The sequence below is a fragment of the Hemiscyllium ocellatum genome, chromosome 33, assembly GCF_020745735.1.
Source record: "Hemiscyllium ocellatum isolate sHemOce1 chromosome 33, sHemOce1.pat.X.cur, whole genome shotgun sequence".
Classification (NCBI taxonomy): Eukaryota; Metazoa; Chordata; class Chondrichthyes; order Orectolobiformes; family Hemiscylliidae; genus Hemiscyllium; species Hemiscyllium ocellatum.
This window is the reverse complement of record NC_083433.1, coordinates 6,115,961-6,135,992: the sequence shown is the minus strand read 5'-3', so window position 1 is coordinate 6,135,992 and position 20,032 is coordinate 6,115,961. Positions and strand designations below refer to the sequence as shown.

Sequence of the window (20,032 nt, the reverse complement as noted above, 5' to 3'; positions counted from 1 at the left end):
GAAATTAAAGGTCTGTTACCCTGGGGTCACCCTCGGCTTGGGTGAGGGCAGAAAGATCCCACACGCTCAGGATCCACATTGAAAATCTCCATGGCAACCTTCCTTCACACTGCAGCGAGCTGTTAGGGTTTTAGGGACTATTTCTGACCGAGTGCATCACAGAAAAGAATGAAGAGACATTGCCAAGGTTCACTGCCCCCACTGTACTGAGCATGCACACTTCCCCAAAATCCACCACCATGTGACACAGGCAATGGCCCATGTGATTGAATGTAAGAATGATTTAATTTTTGTACAACTCTTTCTGATTCTGATATTTTATTGGCGGAAATCGATTCGGAAGGTGAGAGATGTCGCTTCACACCCACCAACCATCAATACAACCAGAAGTGCCTGGTGCCAACCACATCCGACCCCAACCCACTGTTTGTGTGGTTTGTTCTCTTCCAGTTTATAATTGTACAAAGTAATACAGAGTAAGTTTATTTGTTGTAATAATTTGTGTCTGTCAGTTACTTCAAGGGATAGACCATGTGGGGAACTGACCATGAGAGAGTGTCTGTGTTAATGACAGTGAATGTGAGCGTGATTGGTAGAGAGTGGAAATATGTGAGGGGGGTGGATGTGTGTGTGTGTATCTGTCTGTCTGTGCGTATATGAGGGTCGGTGTGAGTCTACAATTATTTCTGGGGCAGTTTCGATTCTCCCATGCTATTTCCAAACAACCCTAAAATCCTGTCCCCCAGCTGTTCCTTCCCACCCCGACTTGGTGGACCAAGAGACCGGGATCAATGTCCCTCTGCTCGGTGTCTGTGGCTCAATACCTTGCAATCCTTCTATAATAATGCTCAATGCAACTGGAGGAACAGCATCTCATCTTCCGACTAGGCACGTTACAGCCTGCCGGTCTCAACATTGAATTCAAACTTCAGATGAATATCCCATCTCGACCCCTCTGTTTTCATTCTGCCCTGTAATTTTATTTCATTTATTTTATCTATCTTTCTTTATATATTTTTTCACTGTTCTGTACCTCTTATTTCTTGATTGTCTCTCTTTCTCTCGCTCCCCACTCTCTCGTCACCTTTTTCCTCTCCTCTTCCCCCTTTGCTACCCTTCTTCCCTGTTTTCCATTTTGTCTCTGCTTCATCCCTCACCCCCCCATCCCCCTCATATTTTGTCACATAACGCTGGCTTCAGTCTTGGCCATTCACAGCTCCTAATCTCTCTATGCAATGTCATTCTCACCTCTTTATTGCTACCTTTGCTTCTGGAGCCATGACTCACCTTCTCTCAGCCCAGTATAAATACCTCCCTATTTCTCCCTTTTTTTTAACTTTGACAAAGGGTCAGTTAGACTCAAAACGTCAGCTCTTTTCTCTCCATACAGATGCTGCCAGACCTGCTGAGATTTTCCAGCATTTTCTCTTTTGGTTTCAGATTCCAGCATCCGCAGTAATTTGCTTTTATAATAATGTCCCCTCTAGTTGATGTCCCCCGACCCTCTTAGTGCCCACCCAGTGATCAATTCCCCTCTGTTGATACCCCCCTTCCCAATTTCTCCCCCTTCCCAATGTCCACCTTCTTGACATGCCTTCCTGCTCGATGCTCTCAGCTCAATGCCCCCTTGTTAAGTGCCCCTCAATGACCTGTTCCTCAATACCCTCCCATGATCAATGCCTCTCAGTTGCTGATGTTCCTGGCATTTAGGTTCTCTCTAGAGAAAAGGCTTGAAAAACATGATGCTGGAAAAACACAGTAGGCCAGGCAGCGTCCGAGGAGCAGGAGAACCGACGTTTTGGGCATAAGCCCTTCTGCAGGAATCTGCTTCAGAAGGGCATCCTGAAGAAGGGCTGATGCCCGAAACGTCGATTCTCCTGCTCTTCGGATGCTGCCTGGCCTACTGTGTTTTTCCAGCATCATGTTTTTCAACTCTGGTACTCCAGCATCTGCAGTCCTCACTTTCTCCTAGTCTCTCTGGAGTAAAGGTGGAGAGGAAGGTGAACACAATGATGGCAGACAACGGTTAAGGTCTATAAGTGGAACCTGCTCCCATTGGCTGATGGCTCAGAGGTTAGCGCTGCTGTCTCACAGTGCCAGGGACCTGGACTCAATTCCAGCCTCGGGCCACTGCGTAGGGTCTCCCCGTGTCTGTGTGGGTTTCCTCCAGGTGCTCTGGTATCCTTCCAAAATCCAAAGATGTGCAGGTTAAATGGATTAGCCATAGGAAATTGTCCATAGTGTTCAGAGATGTGCAGGCTAGGTGGGTTAGCCGAGGGTTACAAGGATACAGCAGGGAGCCAGGTCTGGTTGGGATGCTGTTCACACAGTTGGTGCAGACTTGATGGGCTGAATGGCCTCTTCCTGCACTGTAGGGATTTTCTGACTTGGCGTCACAGAATTAAGATTTTTGGCATGAGATTGGTGGAGGTATGGAAGTGAGAATGTTTCTACACAGCAGGAACATACTGACCAGGAATGTTCCCAAGAGGTCATTAGAAATGGAGATGAATGATTTTGAAAGGAAGTTAGACAGGGACGTAAGGAAAATAAACAGGCAGGATAGAGTGGGGGAATTATCTCTAATCAAGGCTACACCAAGCCCTTCAATCCCAGCCTGAATCTGTAATCCGATTGCAGGCTCAAACCTCTGGCGAGTCTTAAAGACAGAGACTGCAGTGCCAATTCCAGTGAGCCAACGCTGACATCTACTGTAGGAGGGAGAGTATTACAAGTGGACAGTTTAATCCTCCCACAGAAAATGGGTGGATTGGGCTAACCTGGAGAAGGGGAAGCTGATGAAAAGCGTAGTAGGTTTTTGAAGGAGGGGTGAGAAGGTTCATAGAGAAATTTCGTGGCTGCGGGTCGAAGACTCTAAAGTACAGGGGAGGCTCAGTGAGGTGGGCCTTAAAGTGCTGGAGGAGGAACTCGGGTGAATGGAGGCATCGAAGTTTGATAAAGATTGGGGACAACATGATATGGGGAGATCTCTTTATGGAAACCAAATAATTGGAACAAAGGGCATATGGAGAGGTGTTGGCCTAGTGGTATTATTGCTGGACTGTTAATAGAGTCATAGAGATGTACAGCATGGAAACAGACCCTTCGGTACAACCCGTCCATGCTGACCATATACCCCAACCCAATCTAGTCCCACCTGCCAGTACCCAACCCATATCCCTCCAAACCCTTCCTATTCATATACCCGTTCAAATGCCTCTTAAATGTTTCAATTGTAGCAGCCTCCACCACATCCTCTGGCAGCTCATTCCATACACGTACCACCCTCTGCATGAAAATGTTGCCCCTTAGGTCTCTTTTATATCTTTCCCCACTCACCCTAAACCTATGCCCTCTAGTTCTGGACTTCCCGACCCCAGGGAAAAGACTTTGTCTATTTATCCTATCCATGCCCCTCATAATTTTGTAAACCTCTATAAGGTCACCCCTCAGCCTCCGACGCTCCAGGGAAAACAGCCCCATCCTGTTCAGCGTCTCCCTTGGTAGATGACAGAATTGGGATTCAATAAGGTTGCACTCCCTTGTTCTGAACACCCCCTTCCCCTGAGTGGATGAAGTAGGTTTCACTGTTTTTGTGTGTACTCTACATACATTTCAGTGAAACAAAGCAGCCGTGTTCCATAAGCTGAACACTGCAGAGCTCGAGTGTCCCCTGAGACACGTTGCCATGGCAATGATTGCCTTATAGGTGAATGGAACTGATCTGATAGCTACCCAGTGACATCTGCTTTCTTTACATCAATCAAACACAGATGTTTTACAGCTGCAGTCAATCTAGAGATACAAAGGGAGCCAAAAACTGCAGGACCAAAGCCACATTTAGTCTCACTTGGCTCAACTATGAAGCCTCGGCCTACAGGATATCATAGGGAGCTCCCGCTCCCCATCACCCCCCGAGCCAAGTGTCACCCACCGAGGCTGAGCCACATCAAGAGTGTTCAACCTTGGGTGGACACATGCTCACGACTTGGTGTGGGCTATTGCACACACCGGTATTCTCACCATGGTTACCAACTCTTGCCAACTAGAGGACAAACAGATTCCCCATTCCCTAATTGGGCAATGCTTCATTATCATTCAAACAGCCTTTTCCCAATGCCTGATAATTTTGGAAATTGCAAACAAACATATTAAAAAGAAAACGCTTACTGACATTATTTTTTTGCCCCGGGGTTTTGCTCATGGGAATTAATTTTCAATTCCTGGGACCTCCCACTGAATCCTAAGGGATTAACAGCCACAGACTGATCACTGGGATGGTGCTCCCATTCGAACTTGGCTAAGACTGTTCTTTCAAAAGGACCTAAATCTGATTTTTCTACCTCAAGTGTTAAAGATCCACTCTGGTCCAATTGGAATGTATGTGTGTGTGTTTGTGTGTGTATATGTGTGTTTGTGTGTGTATATGTGTGTTTGTGTGTGTATATGTGTGTGTGTGTGTGTGTGTGAGAGAGAGAGAGAAAGAAATACATCATGTAGTCAGTTACTTGGTCATTGTCCTTGGAATTTCCCCATTGTCAACAGTTCAAACATTGGGCAGTTGGCGGACATTACCATAAGACATAGGAGCAGAAATTGGCCATTCACCCCATCAATCTGCTTCAGCATCCGATGGAGGTTCAAACCAAGAGTGAAGTCAGTATTCCGAACGCTCTTGTGGTGCAGTGGAGCCTCTGACCTTAAAGACCTGAGCTCAAGTCTCACCTGGGACAAGACTTTTGAACAGACCGATGAAAAATATTTCAGGGCTCTTGTGGTGCAGTGGTAGCGCCCCTAACGCTGAGCCAGGAAACACAGGTTCACGTGCTGCTGGGGACTGTCATCACATCTCTGAATAAGTTGCTTAGAAAGTATGGGACAGCATCATGGAATCCAGAACAAAACAGTCACCAGTGGAACCCCACAAAAGAAGTGCTGGAAGGTTCTTCCTCATTGGGAACCGAGTGAAAGAGTATGGGAAGATAAAAAGGTTTGCCCAACTGCATTGGTCCAGCAGTTTCAATGCTTTAACCCAGCCCAAGGCACAGAACAGCTACAAAATCAGACAAATTGCTTAAAACTTAAAGAGAAATAATAGGACAGGTGAGTAAAGTGGCTGGGGTTGGAGGAAAGATAAGTGGAAAGAGGAAGGAGATTTTGGAAGGGACCTTAGCTTCTGGGCTGTGTGTGAATGGGTCACTGTGAGCTCTGCATTATAACAGTGACCACAGTTCAAAATTCATACATACTTCACTCTTTCACAGGACAGGGGCATCATTTGACATGATTTTAATTTCGTTGTCATGAATACTCAAATACAGTGTCGAATGAAAAGTGTATAATGTTACCACAAAAGGCATCATCACAGGTACAAGTACCTAGGTACAGAATCATAAGGACAAGGTAAAAAGAATAAAGTTAAAAGTTAAACACTGCGTTAATTATAGTAGAGTGTAATACATGCAAAGTAAGGCTAAAAGTGACACATTGCAGACCTTCTAAGTTTTAAGTAGAAAATAAAGAAATAAAGCTGAAAGTTCAAACAATACAGTCTTTCCTAAGTGCTTAGCCACAGTGGGATCGCACTGTGAGAAGTCACCTCGAGACCAGAAGTCCATGTTGAGACCACACTGGGTCACGGAGAGACCACCACATTGTGCTGAGAGTCCACCTCGCTGGGTCTGCATTGAATCCCACACCCAGAGTCTGTGGTCAAGAGAAGAAGAGAGACGAAAGCAAGAAAAACACAAAAGAAAAAGGAGAGAGAGAAAAACAGAAAAGGAGTGGGCGAGTTCTGTCTGAAGGGTCCTCCCACCCTGCCACCGCGTTTGCAGCTGACCCTGAATCACCCTCAAATCGAGAAAATTGCATGGCCAATTTCAGAGGGTAATGAAGAGTCAACCGCGTTGCTGAGTCTGGAGGCATATGTAACCCAGACTGGGTAAGAATGGCAGGTTTCCCTGCTTGAAGAGCAACAGTGAGCCACAATGTTTTTTGCAACAAATCAGTGATGATCCCCCCCACCCCCCCACCCACAACTTACTGACAACAGATTGAATTAGAACCCCAGCAGCTGCTGAGGTGGGACTCAAACCTGTCCCCAGGGATTGTTAACCGGGACGTCTCGATTTCCAGTCCCAGTGACATTAGCACAGTGCCACCAAGACTCCCGGAGCTTGTGAAAATTTTCACTGTCATCAGTCTTTTTCATAGACGCCCAGATTCAAAAGAAACTACGTGAATAGGAAAGGTTTAGAGGGATATGGGCCAAATGCTGGCAAAGGGGACTAGATTAATTTGGGATACCTGGTCGGCATCGAAGAGTTGGACCAAAAGATCTGTTTCTGTGCCATATAACTCTTATGACTCCAACTGAATTAAAATTCCCACACTATCTTGACAGGATTAGGACCTGTTTTGCAAGAACTTTGTAACATTAACCAATATATACCTTCACTTGGGAGCACCCAGCAGGAGGAAATCCTGGAATGCTTACAGAGGCCAATCCAAAAGGCCCAGACAGTAGCTGCATAATATAAAGTACAGTGAGTGTAACTCTCTCCTGGTGATCTCTGCGTTCGTGCTATACCTTACCTCTGATATATCTCAGCATCTGCTGTAGGAAGGATACTGTGAATCCTGAAAAGGTTCAGAAAAGATTTAAGGATGTTGTTGAGGTTGAAGGGTTTGAGCTATAGGGAGAGGTTGGAGCTGGATTAGTAGAGTCTGAGGGGTGACCTTGCAGAAGTTTATAAAATCATGAGGGGCTTGGATAAGATGCATAGCCAAGGTCTTTTCCCTGGGGTGCGAGAGTCCAAATCTAGAGGGCATAGTTTAAGGTGAGAGAGAAAAGATTTAAAAGGGACCTAAGGGGGAACTTTTCCAGGTAGAGGGTGATGCGTGCATGGAATGAGCTGCCTGAAGAAGTGGTGGAGGCTGGTACAATTGCAACATTTAAAGGCATCTGGATGGGTATATTAATAGGAAGGGATTAGAGAAATATGGGCCAGGTGCTGACAAAAGGGACTGGATTAATTTAGGATATCTGGTCAGCATGAACGAGTCAGACTGAAGGGTCTGTTTCCGTTCTGTACATCTCAGTGAGTCTATGCTGTCTCAGCGACTGAACTTGCTCTGTCTAATCTTAGTGCAGCCTGGCAGCAAATTGCCTCCAGAGCTCTGGATCAGACACACTCTTATTAATCCAGACTGAATTGCCGAGAATTGCAATGGCGGATGAGGACTAAACTGTGGATTGAAACAAAATGAACCTCGTTCACGCATTTATTTCCCAGGCTCTTAATTCACCTCTTATGGAGAACAGGCTTTTAGGGGATGAATGGCCTACTGCTAGTTCTTTTGTTCTTAAGCATGGGCACGGCGGCTCAGTGGTTAGCACTGCTTTCTCATAGCACCAGAGATCCAGGCTCAATTCCAGCTTCTGTTGACTGTGTGGAGTGGCATGTTCTCCCCATGTCTGCATGGGTATCCTCCCGCAGTCCAAAGACGGGCAGGTTAGGGTGGATTGGCCAAGCAAATCCAGGGATGTGCAGGTTCGGTGGGTTAGCCATGCAGAGTTACAGGGATGGGTCAGCGGGCCTCGGTAGGATGCTCTTCGGAGGGCTGGAGTGGACTCATTGAGCAGAATGGCCTGCATCCACACTGCAACGATTCTATGAACGTGGGTCAGCCAGCCAGCTGGATCGCGGTGGGTAGTTCTCTTATATAAGGTTGTGGGTTCAAGGCCCATGTGAAGGAATTGAGAATATAAGGAGACACTCCGGCACATCACTGTGGGAATGCTGCACTGCCAGAGGTGCAGTTCTTCATAGGATATACCCTTTCAGTCTAACCCTTCTATGCCAGTTCTCATGAAGCAACTCATGGAATTTAAATTCAATGAATAAAATCTGGAGTTATAAAGCTACCAGTGCAGGTGACCCTAATAATTTCATAAAAACCCATCCAGCTCTTGGGGGGGAAAGGAATTTGCTGTCCTCACCTGGTCTGGACCACGTGACTCCACTTTCCTACCTTTTCCTCATAACCCTAGATTCCCCTCCTGATTGAAAACCTGTCTACCTCAGCCTTGAATACACTAATGACCCAGCCCCGACAGGCCGCTGGGGAACATTCTGGAAGGGTCTGTTTCTGATCTGTACAACTCGATGACTGCGACTCTTTATAAGTCCTTACTCTCCTTTCTCCTATCTATCTCCCCTCAATGGCCAGCCCCAATGTTACAGTCAGTCCCTTCACCTCCTTTGCTCACATCCAATAAAGTTTTCCAATGAAAGATTTGCTCCCTGAAGTACTTGAACACTGGGAAAACGGGAGTAAACTTTCTCTCTCTTTTTCAGAGGCTTGCCAGCTGCTCTTGCTCAAAGGTTACACCAGTCCAAAAAAAATTAAACTAAATGTGAAATATTAACTCTATTTCTCTCTCCACAGATGCTGCCCAGATCTGCTGAGTTTCTACAGCAATTTCTGCATTTAACATTTTCAGCATCCAAGCAGCATTTTGCTCTTGTCCCTGTCCAGCTGCCAGCCTGCAACTAGCTCAGTCTCAAAAAGGCAGCTTCCAGCTGCATGGTATGGAACTAAACACGATTAACAAAGGGTATCTCATTTTAAACGAAAAGGAGATGCTAGAAGGATGAAGCCCCAACTGCTGCCTGTCATTGAATCTACTTTTATATAGCGTTTTCTTTTTTTCTGACTATGGCACCAGCCAGCACACAGTCAGTACCCTAAACTGAGGAGACTCTAAATCTCCTGTTTATATATTTTCCCCTCTTTACCATCTAACTGCAGTCGTGCTTATATTTTCCCCAGCACCCATGCTGTGTGTGTGCAGGTGTGAGACACAGTGAAAGACACAAGGTGCAGAAATCTTTATTCAATTTCCAGCAGGAAGAAAGGAAACACCCGAGTGGCCAGTATCTACTTTTATACTGGGATCAGAAAGGGCTGGAAAAGGACCTGAACTTTAGGATTTAAGCGGTTAGGCATTAAAGTCTTCATTTCCACATTTTTAAATCACCCAGAGAATATGGAACAGGATTAACAAAGAAATGAGAAAATAAAACAGAACTGGATCCCAACTATGTGCCTCACTTTCGAGAGCATTAAACTGTAAGACATAGGAACAGAAGTAGGCCATTCAGCCCATCTAGTCTTCACCATTCAATGAGATGATGGCTGATCTGATAATCCTCAACTTCACTTTCCTGCCTCTTCCTCGTAACCATTAAAAACCTGCCTCTCTATCTCAGCCCTGAATATACCATCGACCCTTAAGGACATCAGATGGGTTTTTTGGACAATTGACAACAGATGCAGGGTGGTCATCACAAGACTCTTAATTCCAGATTTTTTTTTGTTTGAGTTCAAATTCCCACCAATGGCTGAGGTACGATTGGAACCCAGATGCCCAGAATATCACTTGGGTCTCTTACTGCACATTCCAGCGAGAATACCATTAGGCTATTACCTCTCTTCTTATGCGAGTGGTTTGGTAGTTTAATTCATTTTAAAAAAAGACTAGAACTGGTGGAAATTCATAAAAATAAATCTGTGCTTAATCAAAGCAACATTCACCATTTACAATGGAATCAATAGAGAGAAGCAGTTCCCACTGGCAGCAGTATCAGTAAGCACAGGAGAGAGAGTTCCTTACAGCACACTAATATTAAATTATTGCTAAAAGGCTCACAAAAGGTAACAATTTTTATTAGGACTGAGACACGCACAAGAAAAAACTTTAGAAAGGGAAAAGTGAAAAATTGGTTTTCATATTGGGCGGCACGGTGGCACAGTGGTTAGCACTGCTGCCTCACAGCGCCTGTAGACCCGGGTTCAATTCCCGACTCAGGCGACTGACTGTGTGGAGTTTGCACGTTCTCCCCGTGTCTGCGTGGGTTTCCTCCGGGTGCTCCGGTTTCCTCCCACAGTCCAAAGATGTGCGGGTCAGGTGAATTGGCCAAGCTAAAATTGCCCGTAGTGTTCGGTAAGGGGTAAATGTAGGGGTATGGGTGGGTTGCGCTTCGGCGGGTCGGTGTGGACTTGTTGGGCCGAAGGGCCTGTTTCCACACTGTAAGTCTAATCTAATCTAAATCTAATATGCTTCAGTGGTAATGAAACAGAGATGAAAAACTATGGATTTGAAAGGGTTAATATTTCATCAAGTGTAGTCAGGCACCACCCACCTGTGGTAACATCACAGGGACTGGATTAGAAAAAAAAACATGGGACCTGTGGGAGTAAGACCTGACGCTGGTGTGATCCTGGAAAAGCACAGCAGGTCAGGCAGCATCCAAGGAGCAGGAAAACCGATGCTTGGGGCAAAAGTCCTTCATCAGGAAATGAAGGCTGATGATTCCTGAAGTAGGGATTTTGCCCGAAATGTTGATTTTCCTGCTCCTCAGATGCTGCCTGACCTGCTGTACTTTTCCAGCATCACACTCTCGACTCCGAACTCCATTATTTGCAGTCCTCACTTTTGCGTAATGTGATCCTTCCAGTCTCTGTAGTGACATTAGTCATATTCATGCAAACCATAAATAGCTACAGTAACACAAATGTCATACTGTTTACAGGTCACCCTTTTAGTTAGCCCAGAATGGTGGCTCACCTCATATGATGGACCTTTTAAGCTAGGAGCCCATGTATGACTGCTTTGACAGTAATGTTTAAGTTCTGTACTACCAAGCAATTGGTGGCACGGAATCAGGCCATTCAGCCCAACAAATGTATATTGTTCTGTAGAGCAAGGCATCAAGTCCCATTCCTCCTATTCTCCAGGTCCCCCAAATCCAGCTGAGGTGTTATCTCCTTCATGAACCCCTGCTCCACCATTCCATTTCCTCCTGATCATTACCACACACACACCACCTTCATTAGGCAGCAACCTCTGATTTCAATACCACTAAACTTTTTTCCCTCAGAAACTAATTTAAAAAAAAAAGAGAATGTTTACAGTTTTTACCAATTTTTGGTCTGGTTATTGGGAACTGAAACATTTCTTCAGTCACAAACAGGGACTGAAAACAGTTGCAAAAGGTCTAACTTTTATTAACAACCAAATTTTTAAAAAGTGAAGTAATCAGCTCCCGGCTCAGTGTGGATTACACTCTTGTACAAGAGCAGGCCACAAAACAGATTAGACTAATCTCGAAACACAGCAAATACTTCTGATATCCAGTATCCTACAAGTCTAAGCTAACTGGCTCAAAGCTGTAAGGGAAGGGAAGGTACAGGGGTTCAAAGACACCTTCAACTTTTAGAATTTGTAATATTTGGGAGTAGGAGGCACGTTTGAATATTTAATTATCACAGTCAGAGTGGCTGATCTGGGCCCAATTTTCTGAAGTCAGCCGAAACATTCAGCATGCTGTACATCTGAGGTATATAGACACATTCTTAATTTCTCACTTCAGGCTTGGTTAAGCTGTGGTCCCTGACTGTGCTTGTATTCAGTTCACCCGCCATGCCCCCGTGCAGAATCAGGGAGGCAGATGTCTAGGGTCCAGAGGTGTGTACAACTGCCTTTACCCACTGTAGCATCCTCTTGTTGAATATTTGTATTTGACAGCAAATTGGAAGGAATTACTGAGCTGGAGGGATTGGGGTGGAGAGAGCAAGAGTGTATCCATCTGTGCCCTGAGACTAACAGCAACCTGCCTGAGGCTGCACGAGCAAGTTAAGAGGCCGAAATGAAAAAAGAGATGGATGATGGGAAGCTGAATGTACACATCCTTAACATCACTGCAGAGGGTCATTTAAATTTACCCACTGGCTGTTTTTAAAAATTAAAACTTTGCAATGATTTTTATAAAGTCATACATTCATTGCAAGCTAAAAGTTCTATCCCCTGGGGAACACAGGTGACACTGCCCCATCTAAACTCCAGGCGAATGAGTGATTATACAGCTAGATTGGCACTTACAAAAAAGCCAGACTCTTGCTTCTAACTTAAAGAGAGAGTGCAGAATGGTCATTGTAGACTGTTGGGAGGGGTGGGGGACAAAAACAGTGATTTTTTTTTCTATGAAAAAATGCAGCGATTGCTGCATCTACACAAACTAAAGTAACTATCACTCCACGTTATAATCGTTCTACTAAACAAGCCCTGACTGACAGCAGACAGCAAAAGTAAAGCTTCAAACCTCACGATCATGGATTGAACTTGCCCATTATTCAGAGGCTATGACAGGACAGAGGCACTTGCCGCACTGTGTCACCTTCCGGATGAGACAGTGAATCACTGGCCCATCTTTTGTTAAGACCTCATGTTTTACTTAAGACTGGACTGATAATTGGTAAAGAACTGTTGTAAAGCATAGATTACAGAAGAGTTTGCTGGACTTATTACAAGTGCTGTTTCCAGTGCCATTTTGTTCAAGCTGTAGGTGGCGAGGTTTACTATAGATGGGTAGGAGCAGGGGGTGATCTAACAAGGTAATTAAGCCAGCAACAAGTATTTGATTGGTTCGTGGAATAACGACCTATTGTTGATGACAAAGGCATTCTGCCTGACAATTAAGAGATTGGCTCCCCAGGAAACTGAACAGCTCATGGCTATGAGGCCTTGGGGTCTAAGGGAAGGGAAGGGAAGGCTAAAGCCTCAAAAAAAAAGCCAGTTTATTTTCCCCTCACCAGTTGCTGTAAGCAGTTATTTTCTACTGACAAGTCAGAGACTTTATTAATTACAAACCAGTTGCTCAATGTCTCCTGCAATCAGGTGAAAGTATCTGGAAAACCGAGAAATCGACTAGCAGCAAGTTCAAACAAGCCAAAAGGATAGTCTCTGCAAATCCCCGGACAGAAAGCAGTGAACTGCCTTCTCGCCTTTCCTTCCATCCATAACACCAATTTTATTGTGCGCGCTAATTCTACAAGCTAGACAGACTTTAACTTGTCAAGTTATATGTCAACAGCTTGTAATCCTTTACCTGTAGTTAGGCTACTTATTTGTAATATAATAATTTCCCCGAAGTACAGAAAGCTGGTTGGGTCATCTTAGGTCTCAGAGATTGGTCCATTGGAAAATATTACCTTTAATAAAATATGTAACTTATGACCTCAGGAATAGTGAGGCTGGATTTCCATTACCCAGCTAATGTTTAATAGCTGGGTTTAACAGCACCCTCTCGGGCAGAAGCATAAAGATCACACAACAAAGTTAACAAAAATGTTAACTCTGATTTCTCTCCATTAATGTTGACAGACCTGCTGAGTTTTTTCCAACCATTTCAGTTTTTGTTTCTGATTTCAAGAATCTGCAGTTTTCAGGTTTGTGTGTATGAAATCCCATCACTATTTCAATGTACAGGGAAGCCCTACCCTCAAATTCTGCTTTACCCCTGAACAGACAATTAAAAACCAATTCACTGGTCATTGCTGCTTATGGGAGCTTGCAGTGTACAAACTGGCTGTCAGGGTTTGCTGCTTTGCAACAGCGGCTTTGCGACAGCGACACTTTGACTGTGGTCAGCAGTACTTCAGCAAATGAGTTGGTGGACAGGAGGGAAAACAGAGACCAAGGAAGTCAAATCACCACATTTGTAATAACAACTCGACTTTATTCTTAGAAAGTGAGAATAGTTGTATCCTTTAGTCAGTTTCTCATCATTTTGTTCACATCTCCAGCAGTGATTGTCCTACAAGTTTGTTAAACATCCCAAAATGCAACGTGGTTGCTCAAAATATTCTGAAAATTCAGATATCCCAAAAACACAGCTCATTCCATGCATGCTCGCTCTCTCTCTCTCTCTCATACCAAGTACCCATACCATGAACAGAAACTGATGCATTATCTGCAGTCTCTCAAAAAAGATTAAATCAATGTCAGTTTTCTTTCCTCGCTCTGAAAGAATGAAGTGCCTTGGTCAGGTAGTTGGAGTCAGATAAAGTGAAATTATAACCAGAAATAGGAGTCTAGTCCATGTCAATAAGCAGTGGCTCACATAGTAACATTCTTACACTTGCAAGAGCCCTCCAGATGCTGCTGGGGGAGAGATATAATCTGAACACAGATTGTGTACAGAGCTTCAAATACTGCACATATCCTCGCTCACCTTAACACATGCCAGAAATACCATACTGAAGAAAAATAAAGTTGGGCAGTTTAAAATGAAACAAAGTGCTAGAAATGCAGATAGGCAGCAACAGATGTACACATTAACTGTCTAGATTAATAGCCCAGGGCAGACAACCTCCATTTGTAGCTTTCTGAAGCCACATTTAATGTTTTTTAAACAAACCTGCAACATAATGAGCAACAGCTCGTTAATCCAGTGATATCACAACTGAAGCCAACTTTTACTACATAATGCAGCGTATCTATTTTCCCCACATTAAAACAAAAACCATTCCACTAATTATAGGGATTCAATTATACTGGCAACAGCACAAATATGATCACCCTTTTCCAGCTTCCTATCATCCTCATTCCCAGCAACAAATTAAACTTTGATGGAAAGTCCATCTTGACCAGAGTCTGGCAGCAAGTTGAGCAAAGCAACAGGCCAAATTTTAAGATTTCTAGTTTCCCCTCCTGCCCCTTAAAGGTTCAAGGTCACAGTGTGGAAAGGGGAGGGGTCGCCAGCATTGAGAAACACCCAACAGAAAGAGATAGCAGATCAATCAGACATTGCACAATTTCTGCCTCGTATCATGTATTCAATTCCATTTAAAACTGGGTTAAAACACAGGCCACCTCTGCAAGAAGGCAGCCTTTTCAAAAAGCCTGTCCCAAATCATTACGCCCGGGCCAGCTGCACCCAGCAGAAATGACACTGCCTCCTCCTGTCCATTAAAACCCAGACTTGCATCAAGTTGAATGCAAAGGAGAGCTGCTGATAACATTGTACGAGTTCTCCCACATATTTAGGAAGAACCACTGGTGGAAGATTTCAGCATAAACCTCAGATTAGCAGGGAGCTACTCAACATGGTAGGGCATTACCTATCTTTCGGGGGGGGGGGGGGGCAGGCTACTTCCCACCAAAGGCATCCAAACTCTTTTCAAAGACGTTACCCATGCTGATGCAACTAGTTAGTGTTTAAAAAAAATAAGCAATGCGGAGGGATCTGGGATTCTAGAGCAGGGACTCCAGGGATAATTATGCAGAGTAATTAACAGTCAGAGGTCCAACTACAAGGGACTAGACTAAGCACAACAATATTGAAATCAGGAACCAGTTTACTCTGCTAAGTTGGATTGGAGTTGCAGTTAATTTGATACTTGAAATGAAGATGTCCTGGATGTTCAGGCCAGAGCTCTAGATTTCCTACCAAGACTCAATCCAACACCACGCAGACCTGCATCAATGCAGCCTTGGCTCCTTGAGGGAAGGGCACTCAATAACTACTTGTAAGCTGAAAATGGTCAGAAATTTCCCAGTTGTTAGATTCTACACTCTGCTCTCAGATGCTGAATTAGCAACTCTGATTGGGTGTTTCCCGAATGGAAAATTCAAGACAGTCCAGATGCCCAAAGCCACATACAAAACATTGCAAGATGGCAGAGGTTAGCATGACCAATTCCAGCAAAGGGAGGGTTAACCCAGTAATGACATCCCAACTGTGGAATGCACCATTACAGGAGCGCTGTAGAAAAGGTTCTTCCATGCAATAGGTGTACATGTGATACACGTCTCAAATCAGGCTAAGGGATGTGCTAGTGAACTAAAAGGGAATTTGAAAATCCAGACATCTCAGAGGAAGTACGAGGGTTGGCGTGTCACACAACACTTGCTGAGCAGCTGTAGTAGGGAAGGGTGACACCATGTTGCCCCTAATTCAAGGGGAGGGTAGGAGACACAGGGGTTTAAAAAAATAGAGATGGACAAAGTGGATTAGCCATGCCCGCTACTCTGAAGTGGCCAAAAACGAGGAGCTGGGAATGCAATTAAAACAAAAGCATTGGAATTGGGACACTATTATACAGAAGAAGTGCACACCCTCCAACTTGAACACTGATGGGTTGTGTTGACAATGTGGCTGGGTCACCCCCGCAGTTCCAAAGAGCGCTCAAAAATCGGAAATCCTGGATAGCATGTTGAAGCATTGTCCTTATAGGGAGACATTTGTTTCTGGGATTTTTTTTCCTCTCCATGGCAGAGGATTGAACTGGGATATTAAGCGCCAAGGTTAGGGTCAGTCACAGGAGTTTTCAGTCATCTACATGGTAGTGTTCAAGTATACCAGAATTACATTCAAGCTTAGTAACAACTGCTCATAACAATAAACAGTCTAAAGGAGATCCTGCTTGGTGGGGAACAAGGGATGGCGATGGCAGGGATTAATGACTGACAGCTTGGCTACACAACAAGCTGGCACAGTGGAGCCCCACCGTATACCCATTCCAATTCCCACTGTGACATAAAAACTAATTCACCAAAGGCCCATCTTAGATAGGCAGTGGGAGGGAGTTTCACTCTCAATAGTTCTGACCAGAAGCTGCTGATCTTGAAGACTCAGCTTCACCACATTCTTTGGTTCCAACCCAGAGCAAACCAAGCGCAAATATATCTTGTCAAGAGCATTTGATGGAATCTGATCTCCAAAGAAATCATTCCTCTGTCTCAGAAGAATCACTGTTTAAAAAGAAAGGAAGAAGCATTCAATCTTCAAGCAGCTTCGTATTATCCAAATGACTCTCAGGGACAGCTAACAGTGCTCTAGTTTTGCAAGTTTAAGAACCCTGGGGCAAATGTCAGTAGAACTAAGCAAGGGGACTCTGCAGAAGCAGGCAGTGAAAACAAATCTAACCTTAAATCTCCAAGGCACATTGGGTGTCTTTAGGGAGGTAGCAGCTGCCTTGCCTTAGACAAGTTTCACCAATTACAAAAAGCAGTTCAAAGGAAGCATTACAACACTTCTGTAATGAAAGGGGGGTGGGCAAAAAACATACTGACTTCCAAATCGGATCTACAGGCAAGTGTGGGTGGGTTCGTGGGTAGAGCTGGGAAGGAAGAAATAAAAGCCAGAGTGTGTTGTCAGGCAACAAAACCAACTTGAAAAAGGAAAAATCAACTCCGATATTTGCACTGATTGCAAGTCAATCCTCAGCACAATACTTTCAGGGAAGGCGACAATGACAGAAGGGGCGAGTGGGGATGGGCGATTCTGAAAAGTCAACACCAAGCAGCATTTGGTTCCTAAGGCGACACAAGCGAAAGGAGCACTGTAAACAAGTTTAAGTTCACCGCCACATGCTGAGTGGTAGCTAGTGTGGGGCATCAAGAAGCGAACCCGTTTTTGAACAAACGTACTCAGGAGAGTGTCGCTCGGGGATACCATGTACCTGCTCACGTGAAAGATAAAACACTGGTTAGAAGCCATCGCACTTTCCAGTTTCCAAACAATGCCAAACCATTCAGACCCAATACTGTGACACGCTCACTTCAGAGTGCGTGCAAACTTAACAGGTAGCTTAATTACTCAGGACATTACCAGTGGCTCCCCTGCTCAGTCATCTGTGAAACAGACAGCCTGTGCCAGGATGCAGTACTGCAGCTATGTAATGGGCACTGCAACCTCCACTGTACTGTATATGCCCATAGGGCTTGTTAGTTAGGGAATGTGGAGTGAGCAGACCAGACCATTTGCTGTCTATCGTAGCATCTTATTAGCCCAATTACTTGAATAAACACATTCAAATACCTAGAAGTCCTGCAGCATAAAGAATCTTAGCAAATTTGGGCATGCTGAACCAGATTTGCCTTGTAATAAGCAAAAGGTCAACCTCACTCTAAAATGACATCTGATAGTCCCTTTGTACTGATTTGCAATAAAAATTATTGGCTCACGCTTTTTTTTTTAAGAAAACAAGATTAAAACAAAGCAGAGGTATTACACAGGGAAGTGACCAAGACACCAGATTCAGACATCTCTTGTGGAAATTATCTTGTTTTGTAAAAATCAATCAGTGCCAGCTCTAAACCGAAACGGTGCCCACATCTCTCACGGAATGCAGGGAAAGGAGCTGCTGTCTTCAAATGGTATTCCATGAGGGTTTTGTTTTGGAGGGGTGGGGAGAAGGACTAGGATTGTTGACAACAATCCCAAACAAGACGAATTGTTTATAAACACAGCATGAATTGGCACCACCTGTCTTGGTGGGACTGGCCATTCAAATAGATCGTATTGGTATCTGCAGTTTAGACAGAGAGAGAGACAGCAAGCCAGCCAGAGAGAGGGAGAGAGAGAGAGAGAGAGAGAGAGACACCGTGCTGTTGAGAGTCTTCTTGTCTGAATATAATTAAAGGGCTCAGTTAGCTGGTTTCAAAAAAAAAATCACAGAGCATGCTGGGAGGAGGAGAAAGACACAAGGACAAGTTGGAACATTAAAAGTGGATTCTTGGGCACTCTGCTACACACTGTTTTGCCAGAAAAATATACTATAAAGTTTCTTGCTTTCTTCATCTTTGAAAAGTTACTGAATCAACTTCTTAGCCAGTCTTTTGTTACACGTAACCTTAATGCTACATGAAGCGGCTGGCCCGTGGCATAGCTCTGGGCCAGTTAACAACTTTCCTTGCGGGAAGGGTTCCTGTAGTGTTGCGCTTGGCAGGATAAGGGGTAGAACGGAGGGAGAAAGGAAGGGGAGGGAAGGGTGGAACATGTGGTGGCATTGAAAAGTGCTTTAGTACTTCCGGTAGGGTTTCTGAAAGTCACCGGTGTTGAGTCGGGGACGGGGGAGGTCACCAAACATCTCAGTGCCGTCTGTCACACTCATGGCCAAGGCCCTCATGCTAGCAGCAATCTTGTCCAAATCTGGTGAAGGCAACTGCAGACAAAAAAAAAGTCAGTGAGTGAGTGATACAGCAAGAGACAACTGCAAGACACAAAGCAGCACAATCAGGGCCCTTGAGGAGACTCAGCAATCGGAGCCCGGACCCTGACATGAGAAAAGATAACTTTGCTCTCGCTCCACAAACCCTCAGAACATCCTCCAGAACTTTTGCCCCCAGTGTTTATTTTTGATTTCCAACATTTTGCTCTTGGCCATGGTGCAGCCCAGCTTTCCTTATTCACCACTCATTAGGAAGGCTGGAGCAAGAGGCAGAGGGAACAAGAACAATGTATAACTATGAGTGGTTAATTTGATAAAAATGTCCCAAAGTGCTTCACAGCAGCATTCTATATTAAAACAAACACACCTGATGGCCCCGAGTATCATACATAAAGGGGGAACACACACACACACACACACACACACACACACACACACACACACACACAATCAGGGATGTGCAAGAGTCCAGAATTCATTATGCAGGTGGAGGAGGAATATACCAAGTTTCTCCTTTCTTGAAGGATTAGTTCCTGTCTACATGCAATTCCACAGACATCAGAATTGCTCTGATATCCTGCACAGAATGGCCATATGCCAGAGTCAAGGTGATAGCTCACTACACGTTAGTAATGGAACCAAGTCAAATCTTGTCTACACTTCTCAGCTGGGCCACTGGATAATCAAGAATATGGGTATTGTTTCATTCCACCTCCCACCCATCCCAGTCACAACCATCCAATCATAGTTTATTGGTGTCTCTACTGTTACACCAGTTGAGGGAAGGCAAAAAACAGGGGGAGGATTGAGTGTGGAATCCTGTAGCCTGCAGAAATTCGCTCTGGAATTTCAGCCTCATCCAATTATTCCTGCTGTAGCCTACCCTTTTGGAAAAAAGGCAGAACTACACAGGCCAATGTTAGGTGAGGTGGAGGCTGAGCAACAGCAGAGTTGCAATGAAAATCAGAAGCTTTCCCTCAGAAGTACCGTCTCTCAACTAGAACTCAGTGAAATAATTTTCAAAATATAGATATAGAAGATCACTGCAGAAATTGAGATCTTGTTGTTGGAGGAGAGTGACACCACTGACTGGTAGGGACTGTTTCTGTAACTATCTCCATATCCAGTGGCTGCCCTGGTGCCTGTACAGTTAAGTGATGTTATAGAGCAGCAGTCAGGGATATTTGCACCAAAAGTAATGGACCCTGGTACAAACACTTAATTCCATAAA

The 20,032-nt window shown here is 44.5% G+C and overlaps 1 protein-coding gene across 1 annotated transcript in view; it reads right to left on the bottom strand.

The window, feature by feature from the left end:
- Positions 1 to 13,562: 13,562 nt before the first annotated feature.
- akt1s1 (AKT1 substrate 1 (proline-rich)) overlaps positions 13,563 to 20,032 on the bottom strand; it is a 29,092-nt gene continuing 22,622 nt past the window's right edge. The window contains exon 5 of the mRNA XM_060849450.1: positions 13,563 to 18,795. Coding sequence (XP_060705433.1) covers positions 18,652 to 18,795 — 144 coding nt within the window. The 3' untranslated portion in view covers positions 13,563 to 18,651. The remainder of the gene's footprint in view (positions 18,796 to 20,032) is intronic.